The 17,338-nt window shown below is 40.3% G+C and overlaps 1 protein-coding gene across 1 annotated transcript in view; it reads right to left on the reverse strand.

Annotated features, from left to right (window-relative positions):
* Nucleotides 1–769: 769 nt before the first annotated feature.
* Nucleotides 770–17,338, reverse strand: part of LOC306841594 (transmembrane protein 132C) — a 152,748-nt gene continuing 136,179 nt past the window's right edge. The window contains exons 6-9 of the mRNA XM_079371537.1: nt 13,359–13,567; nt 6,524–6,797; nt 4,103–4,294; nt 770–2,620 (exon numbers count right to left, since the gene is read on the reverse strand). Coding sequence (XP_079227663.1) covers nt 1,454–2,620; nt 4,103–4,294; nt 6,524–6,797; nt 13,359–13,567 — 1,842 coding nt within the window. The 3' untranslated portion in view covers nt 770–1,453. The remainder of the gene's footprint in view (nt 2,621–4,102; nt 4,295–6,523; nt 6,798–13,358; nt 13,568–17,338) is intronic.

Genomic DNA, 17,338 nt, shown 5'->3' on the forward strand with positions numbered 1-17,338 from the left:
ACTAATGTCTGCTTGGTGTTTCATCAGTTAAAAGCCAATGAGATCAACCGTTCTCCCTTTTTTGTGTTATTGGTCCCTTTTGGAGATCTTTTCCTTAATCACCATAGCTTAGTAACTTGCTGACTGTTCCCTAATATTCTTATGGAGGCCAGTGCAGGAAGAAGGATTGCATTTATTTTTTCACCGTAAAGAAGACAGTTGGGCACCTTCTACTTGCTCTTTAGTAGGTGACCAATCATCTTTCTTAACCCAACAAAAACATTAGAATGTTATTCTTGGGGGTATTGATTGTAAACTTTTTGTTCAATATATGTGGTTAGTCATGGGGCATAGACCATGTACCTTTGACAACTTTTGCCATTTAATGGGAACCCCTTCCTCCTTTCTTGAGACACCCTCTTTTCCAAATATGTTAATTTTTGACTCAAGAAAACCAACATGGCTGATACCTAAATACAGAACTCCAGGCCACAGAAAAATGGGTTTAAAAACCAGTGAGTTATATATAGAACGTAATATATGTCACGCTTACTGCGTCCATTATCTATAATTCTATTTCATGAAAGGTCACTGCCTCCTTCCACCAATGAGACCTTCAAGTGGCCAGATGGTGTAGCAGTGTTCGGCTAAAATGAGATCTCTTTCAATTTGTTGTTACAAAGATGAATGTGTAATTGGTTTTCCCTCTTCAGCAACAATCTCCATCTCCCCTTATCTTTTGAGTAAATGAAAGGTATTGTGATGCTGGTGGTCAATAAAAGCTAGCACACGCTCTTGACATTGTTGTGTATTTCTTAAATGTTATGAAAATACAATATACAGAGCAACAATACAATGCTTTGGAGACTGTTCAGTATATACATAACAGGTCTTCTGCCGTGTTAAGAGGATGAGAATGAACCACAAGGTTGTGACTTTTTTTTCCCCATGACATGCAGGACTAGCTCTCGGCGTTATTTTGACCTTTTCTGAAATCTTCTGCAGAATAATGACCTGTCGTAGGAAATGAATATTCAAAGTTTTACAAAACTTTCAAAACCATTTAATGTGCACACACATTCAGAACATCTATCTTGTCAAGTTTTTGTCTGTTTTTGGAATCTACACGTCGTCTGATTATCCCAATTCATAGTTTCTGCAGATCACTCCTCATTACTCAATTCTACTTAAACCCTGTAGTAATAAAATGAGGATAAAAAGGTAATCATCTGATAAACAAAAGAACCCCTCTGACAAGCTCATTCAATGACATATATTTTTTTTTGTCAAGGATTCGTCATCAGTTACTTGTGTATTAATGACAATCCTCTTAAGTGTAATGACCCTTTGGCAGTTTGGGGTGATTCTGAAGTAAATGTTCTCCTCTTTCATCTAATGAGGGCCCGGTTTCTGTTCAGACCCATTTTCTTCTGAAAGGCATAAGGGTGAGTTTGTTTCAAGTGCACGCAGTACATTATGCCACCTCTTTTAAAGCACTGTCATTTAACCTTTCCATGTAATTGCGCAACTCCTTGGAGTCTCCCAGCTCCACGTCTTGGCACACCCATTTAATGTCCTGACTGCAACTTCCAGTCAGTGTGTTCACAGTGGGGTAGCTATTGTCCGAGGGGATGGTGGTGAATGTGGTGAACTTGACTCGCTTCCTTTTGGTGGTGGGTGAGTCTCCTTTGCTGTCCTTGGTTATGCAAGCTGTTTCCGCTGCTCGATGCACTTGGCCCTGGACGTTCTTCTGTGCTGAACCTCCATTCAGCAAGTGGCTGCCTTCTTCAAGCCCACTGCTGGAGTCCATCATGGAGGTCTGCTCCTCCTGCTGGGGAGACAGGCTTATCTGACTCTCCAAAAGCTCTGCCTCGTTTCCAAGCCAGACCCAGTCGTGGGCATGGTTCATGTTCTCCTGGCCCTCAATCGACAGCTCCTTGTGGCGGTACTTCAGGGTATAGGAGATGCAATTGATGAGAAAGACCAGGATGGCCAGGCAGAAGACACCAAGCAGGGCGTACATGCCGATCTCCAGATCTGTCAGCCCACGTGTAGTCTGCATGAGATCATCCTCCATATTGCGACCTCGGGGCAGGTCCACTTGTGCGGGGAAGTCGGCAAAGTCGACTGGCACGTTCTGGCTTCCATCTGAAAGTTTATCCTCCTTTGGTCGACGCATTATCGCGCTTCTAGTGGTAGTGGCTCGCCTCAAAACCCCATCCTCCATGTCTGAGATGGAGCTGCCATAGTAGTGGTTTTCAAGGCCGGTTCTATCTTGGGAGGGGGGGAGCCTACCTCTGTTCTCCATTTCATCTCCGTCTGGGCTGTAGTCGCTGCTCCCTCCCCTCGAGCTGTCACTATGGCCAAATTTTACCCTGACGTTACAGTTCCCCGCTGCCAGGATACTGCGGCGCTTAAACTTCTGGCAGACCTCGCACACCGTCATTTCCACCCTGACCAGCAGGCCTTGGCCCTCTGCCTCGGTCACAATGACAGGCCATTTCCAAGAGGGGTTCTGCTGCACTGTCACAACTTCCTCATCAAGGGAGGTGGCTGTCAGGATGAAGAAGTCAGGATTGTACAGGTCGAGAGGAGCCACAGAGCCGTCGCTGAACTGAAGCCAGGCGCTGATCAAGGCCTCCTGTGTAAACACATATACAACATGCAGACAGAGAGTGGGAGAGAATATAAATAGACAGTGGAAGAGAGCAAAAATAAAGCATCTCGCTGCATCAGACTGGAACAGTTCTAACTGTTGTTCTGTGTAAATAATAAGTATTCTTTGCAGGGTAGTTAACCAGATGCTGTTCAAGTAATATCCCCTAGCATGTTGCTACTGGGATATACTCTCATATAATGGTTATTTGCATAATGTTTTGTTTGTCGTTAAACAACAGACAGCCATATATAGGGAAGTTTGTAATTGTTGCAGTGAGTGGAATACAAGCTGACAGAACTGCAAGGTCAAACTAACTCAGCAACAATTCTTGAAAAGCTAAGGGGGATGCAGATTAAAAGATAGCCTAAAGAGATCAAACAGTAACATTATACATTGTACATGCAATGAGGATTTGTCACACATAGGCTTCTTTAAGCCCTCTCCTACTACAGTTTCACAGTTTGCCGTTAAATGTCGCAGAAGGACAAATCTCCAAGGCACACAAGTAGATCCTCTCAGTGGTCTGTCAACGCTCCCTAATTACTGGCACCAGGGGACTAGAGAGCAGAACTACATACTTATCTTCACACTGCGTGAGGAGATAGGGCAGATAAATGGCCTTTTTTATCCTGCTTACTTGGAGGAAGAGGGAGAAGAGGGATGTAAAGGAACAGTTCAGAGGTCTTGTGAGAGGCCTTGACGCACAGATCAAAGAGGCCACTATGAGAGAAGTTGGGATGAAATATGTTTGGGCTGTGAGTCATATTTTGGGACACAGCTGTTTTGTTGCTGTAATATGTTCTGAGATTATTCTCCAGTTTCTATTAGCCGCCCAAGGAAACATATTCTGTCACACTCTGGCATCAAGTCTTGTAGTTAAGTGCATAAGTGATGGTTCAAAACAAACAAATAGACACATGTGCTTGAGCACATGCATGACTTTCTTTGGCCCTGGGATCTTAAAATAGAATCTGAAAGTATGTTCTTTCGTTTTGAAAGCTCAAGAACCAAGGCTGCAGGATGCCCAGTTTTGATTTCATTAAATTACAGCAGTTCAGTTGCTATGAAACTACTGAAGAATAATTCTTGGAAATAATATGCTAGGAAATAATAACAACTGTTTAAAATAATTCTCCCTATTTATCAGAAATGGCTCAATCATTTTTCAGAAATAATTACTTTTATAGTCTTTCATCTGCAGGGCTGCAATTCAGGAATGTCCTCATTATTGATTAAACTTATAGTTTTGTAGTCAATGATCTATAAATATGTTGTCAATGAAATGTCAGATAATTGTGGATAATGAAACTATAGCCCTATAGGTTTACCATAAGAAAGGACAAAACACAAGAAAATCATCCTTAGAGAAGATAAAACAAGAATATGTATTTAATGGTGGCTTGAGGAATGTGGCATTGAATTTACTCATCTTTTATGGTCTGCTTATATACTTAGTATCCTGACCTGTTTTGGGCTCTGCAAGATCTCTTGAGTGGTGGTGGTAGCCAGGATGGCTCTGTTGCTCCCTGGACTGAGCTGCAGGCTCATGGAGAGGCCTGCCACCAGTTGGACCCCCAACTCAGTGATGGTCACTTTGTCATCCACCACTGTAATAGTCTTCTCTGCAAGGATTGAGTCTGACAAAGGAGACAAGACCTAAGAGGAGCAAGAGAAAATAGAGAAAAGGAAAGGATGAAAAAAGGAATTATTCCACAATTTTTCCTTACAATTTGTGATTGTCAAGAAATAGCCTGAGACATTAGGCTGTGATCAATACTGACTCCACCTATTGTGTAGCCTGTTTTTTTTTTATTTCCTTCTATAAAACGCAAGGCTTCGTCAGGAGTTTCCCAGGAGAAATCAGAAACAACAACACCATAGATGAACTGAGAAAAAAAAAAAAAAAACTACCCACAGAAGCTTCATACACAAAAAAAAAAGAAAAAAAGAAAAAAAAAAGAGCAGGAATAAGTCTCAACTGACCACGAAACTTGATTGACAAGTGATTCCTGGCAAGTGGAATGCAAAAACATCACATCAATGAGCACTTAGCAGTGAAGATGTCATAGACATGAAAAAAGCGGATTAGCGAGAGTTTTAGGTGATTTAAGAAAATGTCTCTCCAACTGTTTCATCTAACATAAAAGGCTCACGAGGCCCTTCGCAATATGCAAAATGATGCACAGAAGCTACTTTTTATTTTATCTCTTTTCTCAGGCTGTGTAGATCAAACAACAACTCTATAGCTGCCATTCAACCCTCATACTTCCTGACTCTATTTCTGCTGGTAATCCAAAGAAAAGACTAAATTTAACCCCAAAACAGAAGCAGGAAGTCTTACTTCTTTTCTCATGAATGGTAAGAGATATATGTTCTACTTTGTCAGCATTTATATCTTTATTTGACTTCTTCTTACAATATGCATTAGTCGGTGTTACATTGGGCATGAGCAGTCACAGCTGTCAGATCCTTGCCCTTGACATGTTTCTGGTTTGTGCGTGCTTTCTTAGAGTGTTGATGTTTTTTTATGAAGGTGAAACCCGGTTTTGAGGGTGCCAACTGACAGAGGAGACCTCAACTCCAGGGAGCAGATCCTACTCACACAAATGTCATTGGAAGGCTGATATCCATCCAGTGAGCCTGAAGTGTCTGACAAACTAAAGGGCTGAGGCGTAGGATATACACCACACCATAGACACATCAGAAAGGATCTGTCTGCACTACACAAAAGGAAGACAGTGGCATGTTGTTTATTCCCTGGGACATGATAATGTTAAAGTACCACAGTGAAGAGGCAGTGAGCAAAATGTACATTCAAGTTAATATAAAACGTTTATTTGTCCTAAATTTGGTGATTACAATATTATCTTTGAGCCCATTAGAATAATAACCCTATTATATTCTCTAATTACCAAAACAGCCCTTTTCCAAAACCATTGGCAACCCTCAATGATCTCAGCTCTCCATTTTACATTGTTCAACCTCAGATTCTGGGACACACAAGTACAATGACTGAAATGTGTAAAAATGGAAGCAGCAACACAAATGTGACTGCAGCTTTAAGAGATTCTCAGGACGGCAGGTGGGAGAATGACTTAATGCAGATTTACTGTTATCAGGAGCTTTTCACGAATCCTCTGTTGGCTGCTCACTGAGCATTGATAAAGAGGGACAGGAAGCCACAGATTCATGGGAAATTTGGTTTTCATCTAGGATGCAATGGGATAACTATAATATTACAATAGCCCAATTGAACAAGCCTTTGGAATAAAATCATAAACACACGAGAGATAATGGTCACCTACCACAGCCTTCCATGATATTTGGTTTTCTGGGAACAATTGCTTGGGCTTATTTTTGTAGTTGTATCATTCATTTCCATCACACACAAAAGCATATAACAAATGAAAGTAATTTGGTAATGTGGCCAAATTGATACAATAAAGTCCAATGGGCGAGAAGCACAAGTAGTCAGGAAATCAACAAAAGGCAATAATTAAGATAGATTATTTGAAGATGAAACATTAAAGTGAGCTAAACTAGCTCAGAGCACAGGATAACAAGATGACCGTCTTAAGAAATAAGTTTAGAAGATGAAGCAAGAGGCAAGTTGTAAACGGTGATGGATGCTCGCATGAGGTACAGGTTGTTCGTTTATATCTTGCCTTTGTTCACCTGTCTTGCAAAGTCATTTCGATTAACCAGGGTTTGTTTGAATCGGTTTTCCTGTTGCTTCCATATACCTAATGTCAGTGATGTTGTCAGACTTGCAGAACAGTGACAATAAGATCGTAGCTGTTAAAAATCTGAAGCTATTCTTTTATTGAACTAAACGCTACAAAAAAAAAAAAATTCTTGCTTCTTTTAAGCTAACATGTAGCCTACCTGAATCGTGGTCATCCCCATGTCGAGTCCCACCAGTATCTTCCTGTCAAGTAGCTGTGCAGTCTGGGGGTCCTCCACCTTCAGGAAGTCCCACACCAGCTCTGTGATGTCTACTTGCCAATCAGACCCCAGCATGAAGCTGGTCTGACCTCGAGGATCAGCTGACTCAGCAACAAAATGGGTCAGGACTCGAACCATGGCGTGTTGGTACTGTAGAGTGCAGCTTCGTCCTCGTCTGTCTTCATCATCCTCATCCTCACTTTCCCTTGTGGACCTGAAAATAAAAAGAAGACAAACAGACACAACTTTAAACTTGTTCAGCCATGTTGGAAGAATGTTGATTCACTACTATGGCCTCAGATAAAAAATGTCTTTACCAGTTACTGGACTTTCCAGGAGGAATGTGATGATATGCTCTGGAACATTGTGCAGATATGCATGGACACAGATGAATCCTTAGCTTTAAAGGGATCCTTTTTTGTCTCTCTACCGAATGAGGTTAACATTTTGTGCCTTCATGTGAAAAGTCTCAAGATAATTTGCTGGATTGCCATGACAATTTCAACAGTCAAATTCCCCTCATGGTGAGACAAACTCTAGTATTCGTTGTTTTCCTCCTCTGGTTATGAAATCAAAATGCTAATCTGTTCAATAGTAAATTGTATGCTCCAGTACCTTTAAGTACTTACATTCTTTACAGCTCCAGTAGTACTTTGTGTTTGCAAGTTTCTCCAATCCACCAAAGGTTGAATGTAGGAGCATTAAGTATTTGTCCTGGACCAATCAAAACATCAGCTAGATACTAAAAGTGTTGAAACTATATAAGAAAAATGATTTGAGTGTATTTCAAGCATAGTGTTATTGTGTTTAAGCCAACCAGTGAAATCTCAATTTACCATTTGAATAAATCATCTTTGAATTAACAAAAACTTTTAACTTAAGATGTTTTTTTTTTCTCATCAGCCTAATGTCAACTTTTTACATACAGTAGAAATCCTTTTATGTACATGGTTATTATTTTATTTAGAAAAATGTCGAATTTAAAGTAATCACAGCAGGGTTATAGTTTTGACAGCACCCGTTTAATTAAACCCACACGCACACACAGCAGTGTAACTCGTACAGTACTTGTATGTATAACTGACAAGCTTATTTTATGATGCAGTGCTGTTGATTCAGCTGAGGATCAATCTAGCGTATGGCCTTCGTTTATCTCTTTCAGTGTCTCTCTTTCACCAATTCAAATCACACAGTCTGGATTTCAACGTGCCTTTTCCCCCCTTACTGCTTTGCTAAATAGTCTTGCTGATTGCTCTGCTGCCAGCAAATCTAATGTTATTACTTTAGGCAACAAATTGGCCAACAGAGGCTCAGCTATTCCTCAACACAAAAATTGCTCTGAGTATGACAAACTCCGTCTAAATGGTTACAGTACAGCTGCAACATCATTTGATTTTGCCCATATATGATTTTTTTTTTGCTTTCACAAACAACTTTATGGCTAATGTTTGAACAGTTGATCTGGGAAAATAAATGCTGTTACAGCTCTTCAGTCTAACACTGGGGCACATTTGGGACACTTGCAAACCAAAAAGTGCTTAGTCAACAAAACTATTAATCGCTTCCTGTAGTGGAGACTAACACTCGCCTTTCTGGTACAGAAGCCATCCACATTTGTTCCTCTGCCTCTCCCTCCCTGTCTCTCTCTTCCCACACAAACACTAGCAAAGGGTTACGATCATGATAAAGGGGCGAGGAGAATAAATTAATCTCTTAAACTGTTTTTCTTGCGTTTATCCGCTCGGGTTGTCTCTTTCTGTCTGAATCCCATGAGAAATCTGACTGCTTGCGAAGCCGTGGGAATAAAGATGTTAGCTGCTGCACGCTCCAGAGAAAAGCTGAGAGCACAGTGAGATTTGGAGTTAAGGGCTTAAAACCTTCTCTGGCAAGGACCGATTTCACATGCAACTGAATGACAGCCATTCACAGAAGGAGTTATTTGAGTGTGGATATTCTAGGATCAAAAAAGGATTCACCAAGGTTCAAGGGCACCAAAAGATTCCAGCCAAGGGATAACATACCTAATTAAACACATGGGCTGGGTTCGTCTCATTTGTTATAAATTCATTTTTAATAATGCCTGAACTGTGGTGCCGAAATACAAATTGGGTCATTTTGTTCTCCCTCTACACTCTACAACATTTGCAGGAAACATTAAAAATTAACAACTGTAACACTAACCCAAGTTAAAATCATTACAAGTCTCACAGTCTAAACTCATTGGGATTGTGCGGCTGTCCATGGTAACAACATATTTGACTGAAGACCGACCCACATAATAGTTCTCTAAGTTCATGTGAAACTTTAATTGCATACTAGATGGACACAATGAGCCCTCAGCTGTAATGTGTGACTGATTTATATTTCTCTTTGCCGTGTACCTGTCTTTACTTTAATGATGTTATTTCTGCAGGAAGTTCAGACATTTTCTAGATAATTTCAGGACATTCTGGCTCAGGTATTTTCAGGAGCTGTCCTTTCATACATGCACTTTACAGCAGCAGATTATCTGTGTCTGAGGACTTTCTACAACCCATAATAATCCATTTAGTTTAGGTGGCAGAGCTGGGTAGTAGGAGTGCAGGAGGAAGAGGAGTATTCAGTAATCCTATGTGAAATCCTGTGATTATTAACTCTAAAACATGTAAAAGGATGTTTACTAAAGACAAACACATCAGTGGAACTCAACTGAGGTGAGCAGTAGGTGAGCAGTAAAAAAGAAAAAAGGAGCATACATGTGCTCAATGTGAATGACGTAATCACTTGGCTGTCTAAGTAGCAGTGAATATGACCTGCATTCACATTAGCTCACCCCGGCCCCTTTCCCACATGTTGTTCCCCACTGTCTCTCTCCATGGTTTCTGACTCTATCCACTGCCCTGTCTCCAGAATAAAGGTACAAACATAATTTTGAAATTTCCCTTTAAATGTTCACACATGCAGCTCATCTTAAAAACATCAAACAATTTCAGGATGTGCATCTGTGAAAGAGGCTTTATTCTCACAATATTTAAAAAAATTAGATTAAAAAATAACATTTGCTTAAAAACAAAAACATCTGTGATTATTGCTAAAGCTTGATTCCAGAAAAGGTTACATTTTCAATGTACGTATTAAAATTAAAGAGATGAAAACATGACTGAATAACGCTTTCTTTGCAGAGGAAAGAGTGACTGTCCATGAACCATTCACTTGCAAAAGAAGAATGTGTTTATAGGGCTCCTAATACTGATGCTTATTCTGCCTTGAAGGGGTTTGTTGACATGTTAGCATGTCGGTGCACAGAGGATCAGATTTGGTACCTTAATCCATGTGGCCCGCATTAAAACAGACAACTGAAATTCATGAATGAGGAAAGTGTTGGATGTATTGTAGTTTCAGAAGGGACTGCAGGAAAGATGAGTGAATGTATGTCAGTCTTGTGTCTAATCATTGGGATGAAAGGATTTGTAGACTTCTGTTGATCATGTTATAAATCTGCTGTTTACTCTTGAATTGTTTCTTAACAGTTACATTTCAAACACTATCTTGTTTAAAACAGCAGATCAGCTGTGCCTAAGCATGCCCTACATGACACATTTATGCATATTCATAAATGCTAACTCCCCCACTTATGACTTTTATATCATTCCCTATGCGGAGGAGGAACATTGCATCACATTTCAAGACTAGAACGGGGTTATTTGAGTCCGTTTGGTTAATATTATCTTTGTAATAATGAAATGCATGATGGATCTCTTGCTCGCTGTCTCTCTCGCTCTCACCATTACCTGAGTCCACAATAGCTAATTAAAGGCCACCCTCTCTATTCATGTATAAACAAAAGAACTTTGAGCTGCATAAAATGTAGCACTTTCTCAAATATACTCAATTTCAACAGAATAACAGGGTTTGTGATACATGGCTTTTTGATCAAACATTAATTTTTTCTTTAAATGTTTGTTCTCTTTTGATAAATCCCTGCTTTACACCGTCTCGACATCTCTCAGCTCATTTACATATTGAATGCAGAGGACAAACCACCTGCCAGTGATTTCAGTCAACATCTTCCAATTATTCACATGGCAGTAATTGAAAGTTTCTCACCGCTGATTGCTTTGGTTAAATACTTTAGAATTGTTTTGTGAGGGTTTCTGGCACAAACAGAATGTGTTGTCTGACGGTCACCAGCCAGTGAATTGACAAAGGGCACTTCTGTTCGAGAGTATGTAACGGCATGTGTGTTTATATACAGTAGACATTTACATCGCCAATATTAGCCAGGTGTAATGGATTCAGAGAAAAACAAGCTGATAAGTGAAGTCAGACCAATTCACGCTCTGGTATGAATCTTATATGTCAGTGAGCTTGTGTAACTATCTCCAAATCTAATCTAAGGTTAATCTAATGAACAAATCAGACTCCATGCAGAGAACTACCGGCTTCACAAAGCAATTCTTCTGCCTCATTCACTTTCATTCACAGTTCTGACTGAGAGCTACTGCATATTAATGTGTGTGTGTGTGTGTGTGTGTGTCTGTTGTGAGCCGTGTGTGCTGTATTTGTTTTGGCATTTTGCTTCATTTTAGTTTCCACTACAACAACATAACAAAGGTCATTTGGACTGAAATAGGAAGCGTTGCATCTATATACAGACGCGGTTCTATCTGACAACAGCTGATTGAATTGAATTTCCCTCGGGATCAATAACATATCTATCTATCTATCTATCTATCTATCTATCTATCTATCTATCTATCTATCTATCTATCTATCTATCTATCTATCTATCTATCTATCTATCTATCTATCTATCTATCTATCTATCTATCTATCTATCTATCTATCTATCTATCTATCTATCTATCTTTTAAGTACAGCTCTTTGTTTTACATCACAGTTGAATCTGATGTCGTACATTATTTTAGTGTATACATATTCAAATTTGAATTTTCATACTGCTAAGAATTTTTGAAATGCTCTAAAACAAGAATAGAAAATACTCACTCTCAATATCTTGAAAGATGTGTTAAAGGAGTGTTGCATGTCTGATTGCTACACCTTAAGTTTCTGTCTACAAAGACTTATCGCTTCCTTATTTTAACAGGGCTTACGGAAGAGTTGAGCCATACAAGCAATGTCAAAAATCCGTTTGAACAGTGCTTCTGCAACTATCCCACTCACAGGGCCTAACGTCATTTTAGTTCTCATCTTTCTCTTCTGTTACTGTGTGGCTGAGACTTGCGAGCCTGGTTAACGGAGAAGGGTCCGACACTGCCTTTGGTTGCTCTGTAGCTCGGCTCCTTGCTGGATTCTGAACACTGGAACAATGCCAGTTCTCACCAAAAGGAAACTTTGCAAGGTCACGCCTGTTATCCCCTGATAAACAGAGAGAGGGAGAAACACAGCTCTCTGCGGCCCCTCGGCTCTGGTTCTGGCGTCTACAATGACAACAGCACTTAGCTGTCCCGGCTGATAAAGGCGTACCAGCAGCATCCTCGAACGAGCCTCGGTATTAGTTGAACGCTGTACCTCTGTCACTCAAAATAAGAGAGGAGCAGAGATAATTAGAGCAGCCACACTGATGCGTGGGACAACTCCAAGTCCAAGTCCAACCTTACCACTTTTCCCGAGTAATTACTGCAGGTAGGCTGATGGCTGCTCCATCAACTGATAGATTTCAACAGTTTCAAAGACGTGCAGCACAGTGGCGTTGGCAGAGGTGCTGTTAGTGATGATGCCCTCAGGGAAAGGTCTGACCTCCAGACAGCTCTAATAATGTCCTGTCCTACACACCACTACGAAGTGTAATGGCAGGCAACCTTAAGCCAGTCCTAATGACAAGCCGTATTGCTCAGGTCAGCCATTCTGTTATCAGAACTGTCAGCACTGATGTCAGGTGGAGACGGCTGCTGTGGTGTTCAGTCACACCTCTCGTCATTATCTTATCTAAAGCTGCCATGATTGAAATCGAATACATCGGCTGGAAAAAAAAAAAGGCTGAGCGCGACTGCCGCTGAAACAAGTGTGCACAGGACTGTGATCATGAGCTTTTATAAGAGCCACACAGGAAAGTCCTGAAGGGCAGAGCCATTGTCAGGGAAAACCAGGAAACACTGTTTGAGATTAAAATAACCTCTTTTTCAACAGTGTCCTGGCCAAGACAGGCAGCAGCACACTTAGCAAAGTTTGAGAGAGACAAATGATGACAGGTGTATTCCAGTGTCTCTAGCCCATATAAATGAAATCATCCTAAGTGCCTGGACCTGGATTTTATGTCAGTGTTTATTGCTTTTAGGTTTTCTCTCCACCTTTTTTTTTTTTTTTTTTTTTTAAAGTATACCCTGTATTGAGCACCAGTAGTTTGAGACATACCTTAAGCGTTTCTGGTGTTGTCTTTTTTTTAGTTAACTGATGCAGTTATGATGCTACTTTCCGGGGGAAACACAAACATAGGCTGTTTCTGTCTGCTCAAAATCGCTTCCTCTCAATAACACCTGTGGAATAATATATGTTTGTGGATATGTTTTGTTTGCTTTTCTAGGCCATAGAGAGGCCGAATTATTTAATTTGGGCTGTTTTTAAACCATTTAAAGAAACCTGTTAGTAGCTTTAATCTCATACTGACAAATCCAAAGAAAGCTGAATAAGCTATAAAATACCCCCTCACCAAGTCTGTGGAAAATGTGACATCTCCTTTGTCAAAAAGTCTCATAGATTAAACCAAATTCTAAATATGAGAGCAGATCAGAGTGACACATTCGCCTCTGACTGACAGACACATGCAGTGATGTACCTCTGACTTGTCGCCATGATGGGGACCCTCCAGCCTTTGATCTGACTCAGCTCAGTGTCAGACACCTCAATCTGAAGGGGGAGCCGTGGGATCCACACGTTGAGCTCCAGCTGAGCGCTCAGGTAGCCGTAGGTGAAGTTCACCATCATCCTCACCTTGCCCTTCATCTCTTTGCCGTTCACAAAAACGTAGTCGCACCTGTCTGAGACCTACGAGAGAAGAGAGGGACGGATTATTAGAGGTAGAATTTAAGTTGAGCTCTTCTGACAGCTGCAGTACATCAGCACACCGTGAATTACAGCGTGCAGCGTACACTGAAGGCCGGGCCCTCCAACTTGATTATAAGGCTTTACACCCTGCACTGATACAGTATTGCTGTAACTACTTTGAACAAGATGAAAGGTCCTATATCTGGGTAAAGCAGGGAGGAGGGCAGTGAGGACATGTTTGAACCTGAGGGAAAACAGGTCGTGCTCTGTTCCTCTGTTATACTTCTGCCTACAGCTAAAAGAAGAACATACAGATGGATACAAGGGAGAGGAGGGCAGTTGTCTCTTGATAAAATGACCAAATTCAGAGCCATCTGTTTCATAAATTGCTTTATAAATGGAGTGGGCCAATTTTGTTCCTATCAAAAGACACAAGTCCTTGTTGCTTTGGCTCCATCTCTTTGAAGCCTTCCCTATGTTTCTTTTATTTACTCATACCAGAGCTTGGTTCATGTCCAGGATCCTCTATTTCTTCTTCTCTCTTTAAAAGCCTTATGTTATAGCCGTGGAATCACTACAAAAACACACTATATATAAATACACATAGAGCCAAAGAAGAGGAGGAGGGATATCCAACATTGACACACACACACACACACACACACACACACTGATAGAGGCATTTAATCGGCATGTCTTAAACAGAGATGCTCTGTTTTTTGGGCACTTTGTCAATCCTACTGATCCCATCATATAGCAGACTAACATGGCTGGAACCAGATGGAATTAGATGGGTTTGGGAAATATCTTTTTTTCTACTTCCAAGTTATTTCTCCACAGCGAGATAAAACCATAAACAACCATTCATCATGAGGCTGCAGCAGGATATCCTCTGTGAGTACGGAGAATTATGTGTGTGACAGATTCCGTAGCTTTGTGGGAGCTCCTTCTATTTCACATCACGTCCAAAGTGAGGCCAGCAGCAGACTTCTGTGGAAACTAAATTTGGAAGGCTTGTAAAAGCAAATTCAGGAGATTTGCTGCATTGATTTTACACACCGTACTGTCGCTTCAGTGCCAGAACATGTGGTATAGTGTGAAGCTGCACACAACTGTTGTATGTTTGCTCACAATGTCCGATTTTAAACAACCATTTAGACATGTTGAGCAGCAACTTCTCTGTAAACTGTCCCTTCAGAAACAGAATATAGAGAAGAACATTGAGTGTACAAATTCAACACAAGAAACATTATATTTAAATTATCATTTTTGCAACTTTGTTGTCCGTAGTACAGGGAGATAAAGATGTTTTCCTCATTGTTCATTCTCTTGCTTCATAAAAGCATCATTAATTTCCACATTTTTGAAAGGAAATAATTTTAAAAAACATCAATAGGATTAACATTTTTTAGACAGATTTGTTGAAACTGCAGCTGATCAGTTGTTTATATTTACTTATACTTTTTTTTCCCTTTCAGAAGTTGACTGACACGAGGGCCAACTGAGGTGTGAAAGGACTCTTTTCTTCTTCTTTTTCCATTAAGCCCACATTGATTATGTACCATTATTCATTAAAGATGTTCCTTTGAGGAATTTCAATTTATTGAACTGGAGCTTTTCACTTTGGAGATAAAAGTGAAGGCCAGCAAGCTACGATAATCATTACACATAGAAGGTGGAAGCTAGTTAGCCTAGCCCAAATAAAATAACACAGATTTCTCAATCAACTTTTATTTTCAATTCAAATAGTTTCAACAGCTGCTCAGTCATTGTCAGCTGGCCCTCATTCAATGTTGAGTTTGTTTCACAAATCAGGAAGCAGGTTAAGCTAGTTTCATTGTCTTTCTTGTCCGTTGAGTTTTTGGACGAGACACTCAAAATTTACAGATCTGTGAATCTCAGCACTTTTCATTTTACACATACACTGTACATAAAGATGGATGTAGCCTCAGTAACATGACGTAATGATGATGAGACTTGAAGCACATTGGTGGCTGTCGACAAAGCTGAATGCTGTCTTGCACTGACTTTGGTCAACCCAGTAAGGTCCTGACAAACAGCATGCCTGCCCATTAGTCAGATCAGCCCTGTTATGAATAACCCCAAAAAAATTACCCCTTGCACAGCGTGTGCCGATCAAGAAATGAATTATTCAGAATATTATTTTTTAACCAGACTGTACTTAATTCTTTATTTATAGCTTGATAATTTATATCACAACACAGCGTTATCGACCCAAGCAGCCAGTTCACTAAGTTCCACAAGCCCTCTTAGATTTTTAGTCTACCGAATAAACAAACAATGGATAACTTACTAAGTCACTCACTAATGAATAAGCCATGAGCACAGACTGTACAGCTTTGATAACTTGGCCCAGCAACTCACTCCTCTCCGGTGCCACGTCTGAAGTTCACTTCCTGCTCCAAAACACAAACGCTAAGACAGCCAAAAGGCAGGACTCAAACCAGCAGCAAAAAAACGTCATTGTGGCTAGGCCACTTATTTATAGGCGTAAAGTCTGCAGTTCACATTCATAACAACCAAGAATCTGAAATTTCTATTTGTTTTGAACAATTTGATTAAATAAGTCAGCAGGAAATGCATAAACCACATTATACTATTTTGTTTACTTAAAATCTATTAAATTTAACAGCAATTTGATTAAAGTAGTGAACTTCATTTCTGTTTACTGACCTGAGCTCCACAAAATAACAAAAAAAACTTTGAAAGAAATATAAAAAAAACTTGCTGCAAACAGCTTGTAGAAACCTATTAGGTGTCTAGTGAATAAGCACAGTGCAGGTCCTTTACAGGCTGCAGTGGTATTTGCTCTATGTTATTACAGCCAATAAAGAGTGCACAGCCAAACCTGCTTGAACACTATGCACAACACTACATTGTAATATTTCTACAAGGGCGATGCTGCTCTGCTGGCTATGTTCTGTAATGGAGCAGACTGGGGTTCATCATGGGCGCCCAGCGTGCAAGTATATTTGAACTGATAAAGATGTCAGAGAAGTCCCTGCTCCTTATCAGCCCTCATTGTTCAGCTCTTTCTCTCTCACTGCACCCAGTCTGCTGATAGTAAAGGGCCTTTGACAGCCCCTTCGTCTCAGACTTTTCTGTCCGCACAAGCATTAGGTTTCCGGCAAGATAACACCTGACTTTGCTCCATATCTAACACTGATATGAATGATCAATAATACGGATTAGCTGACAAATATGTATATTCTAGCTGTCTTATTTTTCCTGCAACATTAACAAAAAGCTTCGGGAAGTCAGGTTATCCTTATTTGCTAAAGGAAAAGTATTTGTGGGATTTATTAACATACAGCTCTGGGACAGTTTGTCCCATGACGAGGAAATGAAATGCCAGTTTGCATTTCTTTGATCTAGTCCCAAAAAATCAAAGAAAAACAATTATGGAAAACACGTCAGCTGACTTCCAGACATCACGGCACATTACCCTGACAGGCTTACACCTTCCTGCTGTGCCATGTTGTTAGCCGACATATCTCCAAATCAATACTTTAACATGCAAAGACAAAATCAATTAATTAGCACCCTCTTTAACCCCTCACATGCCTTCCCTGCAGGATGTGTTGTGTTGGAAAGAGGGTAGGACTGTCTCTGTGAATTACACCCTCCCCCATCATTCTGATTCACAAAGTATCATAAACGTCCAGGAGGATCCACCGCCACATTAATCAGAAACATTAGGCAGCTAACGGGAGAATACTTACAGAGGACATTAAGGCTGTCTCTGGATGG

This window comes from Symphodus melops (genome assembly GCF_947650265.1).
Source record: "Symphodus melops genome assembly, chromosome: 1".
In the NCBI taxonomy this organism is placed as follows: domain Eukaryota; kingdom Metazoa; phylum Chordata; class Actinopteri; order Labriformes; family Labridae; genus Symphodus; species Symphodus melops.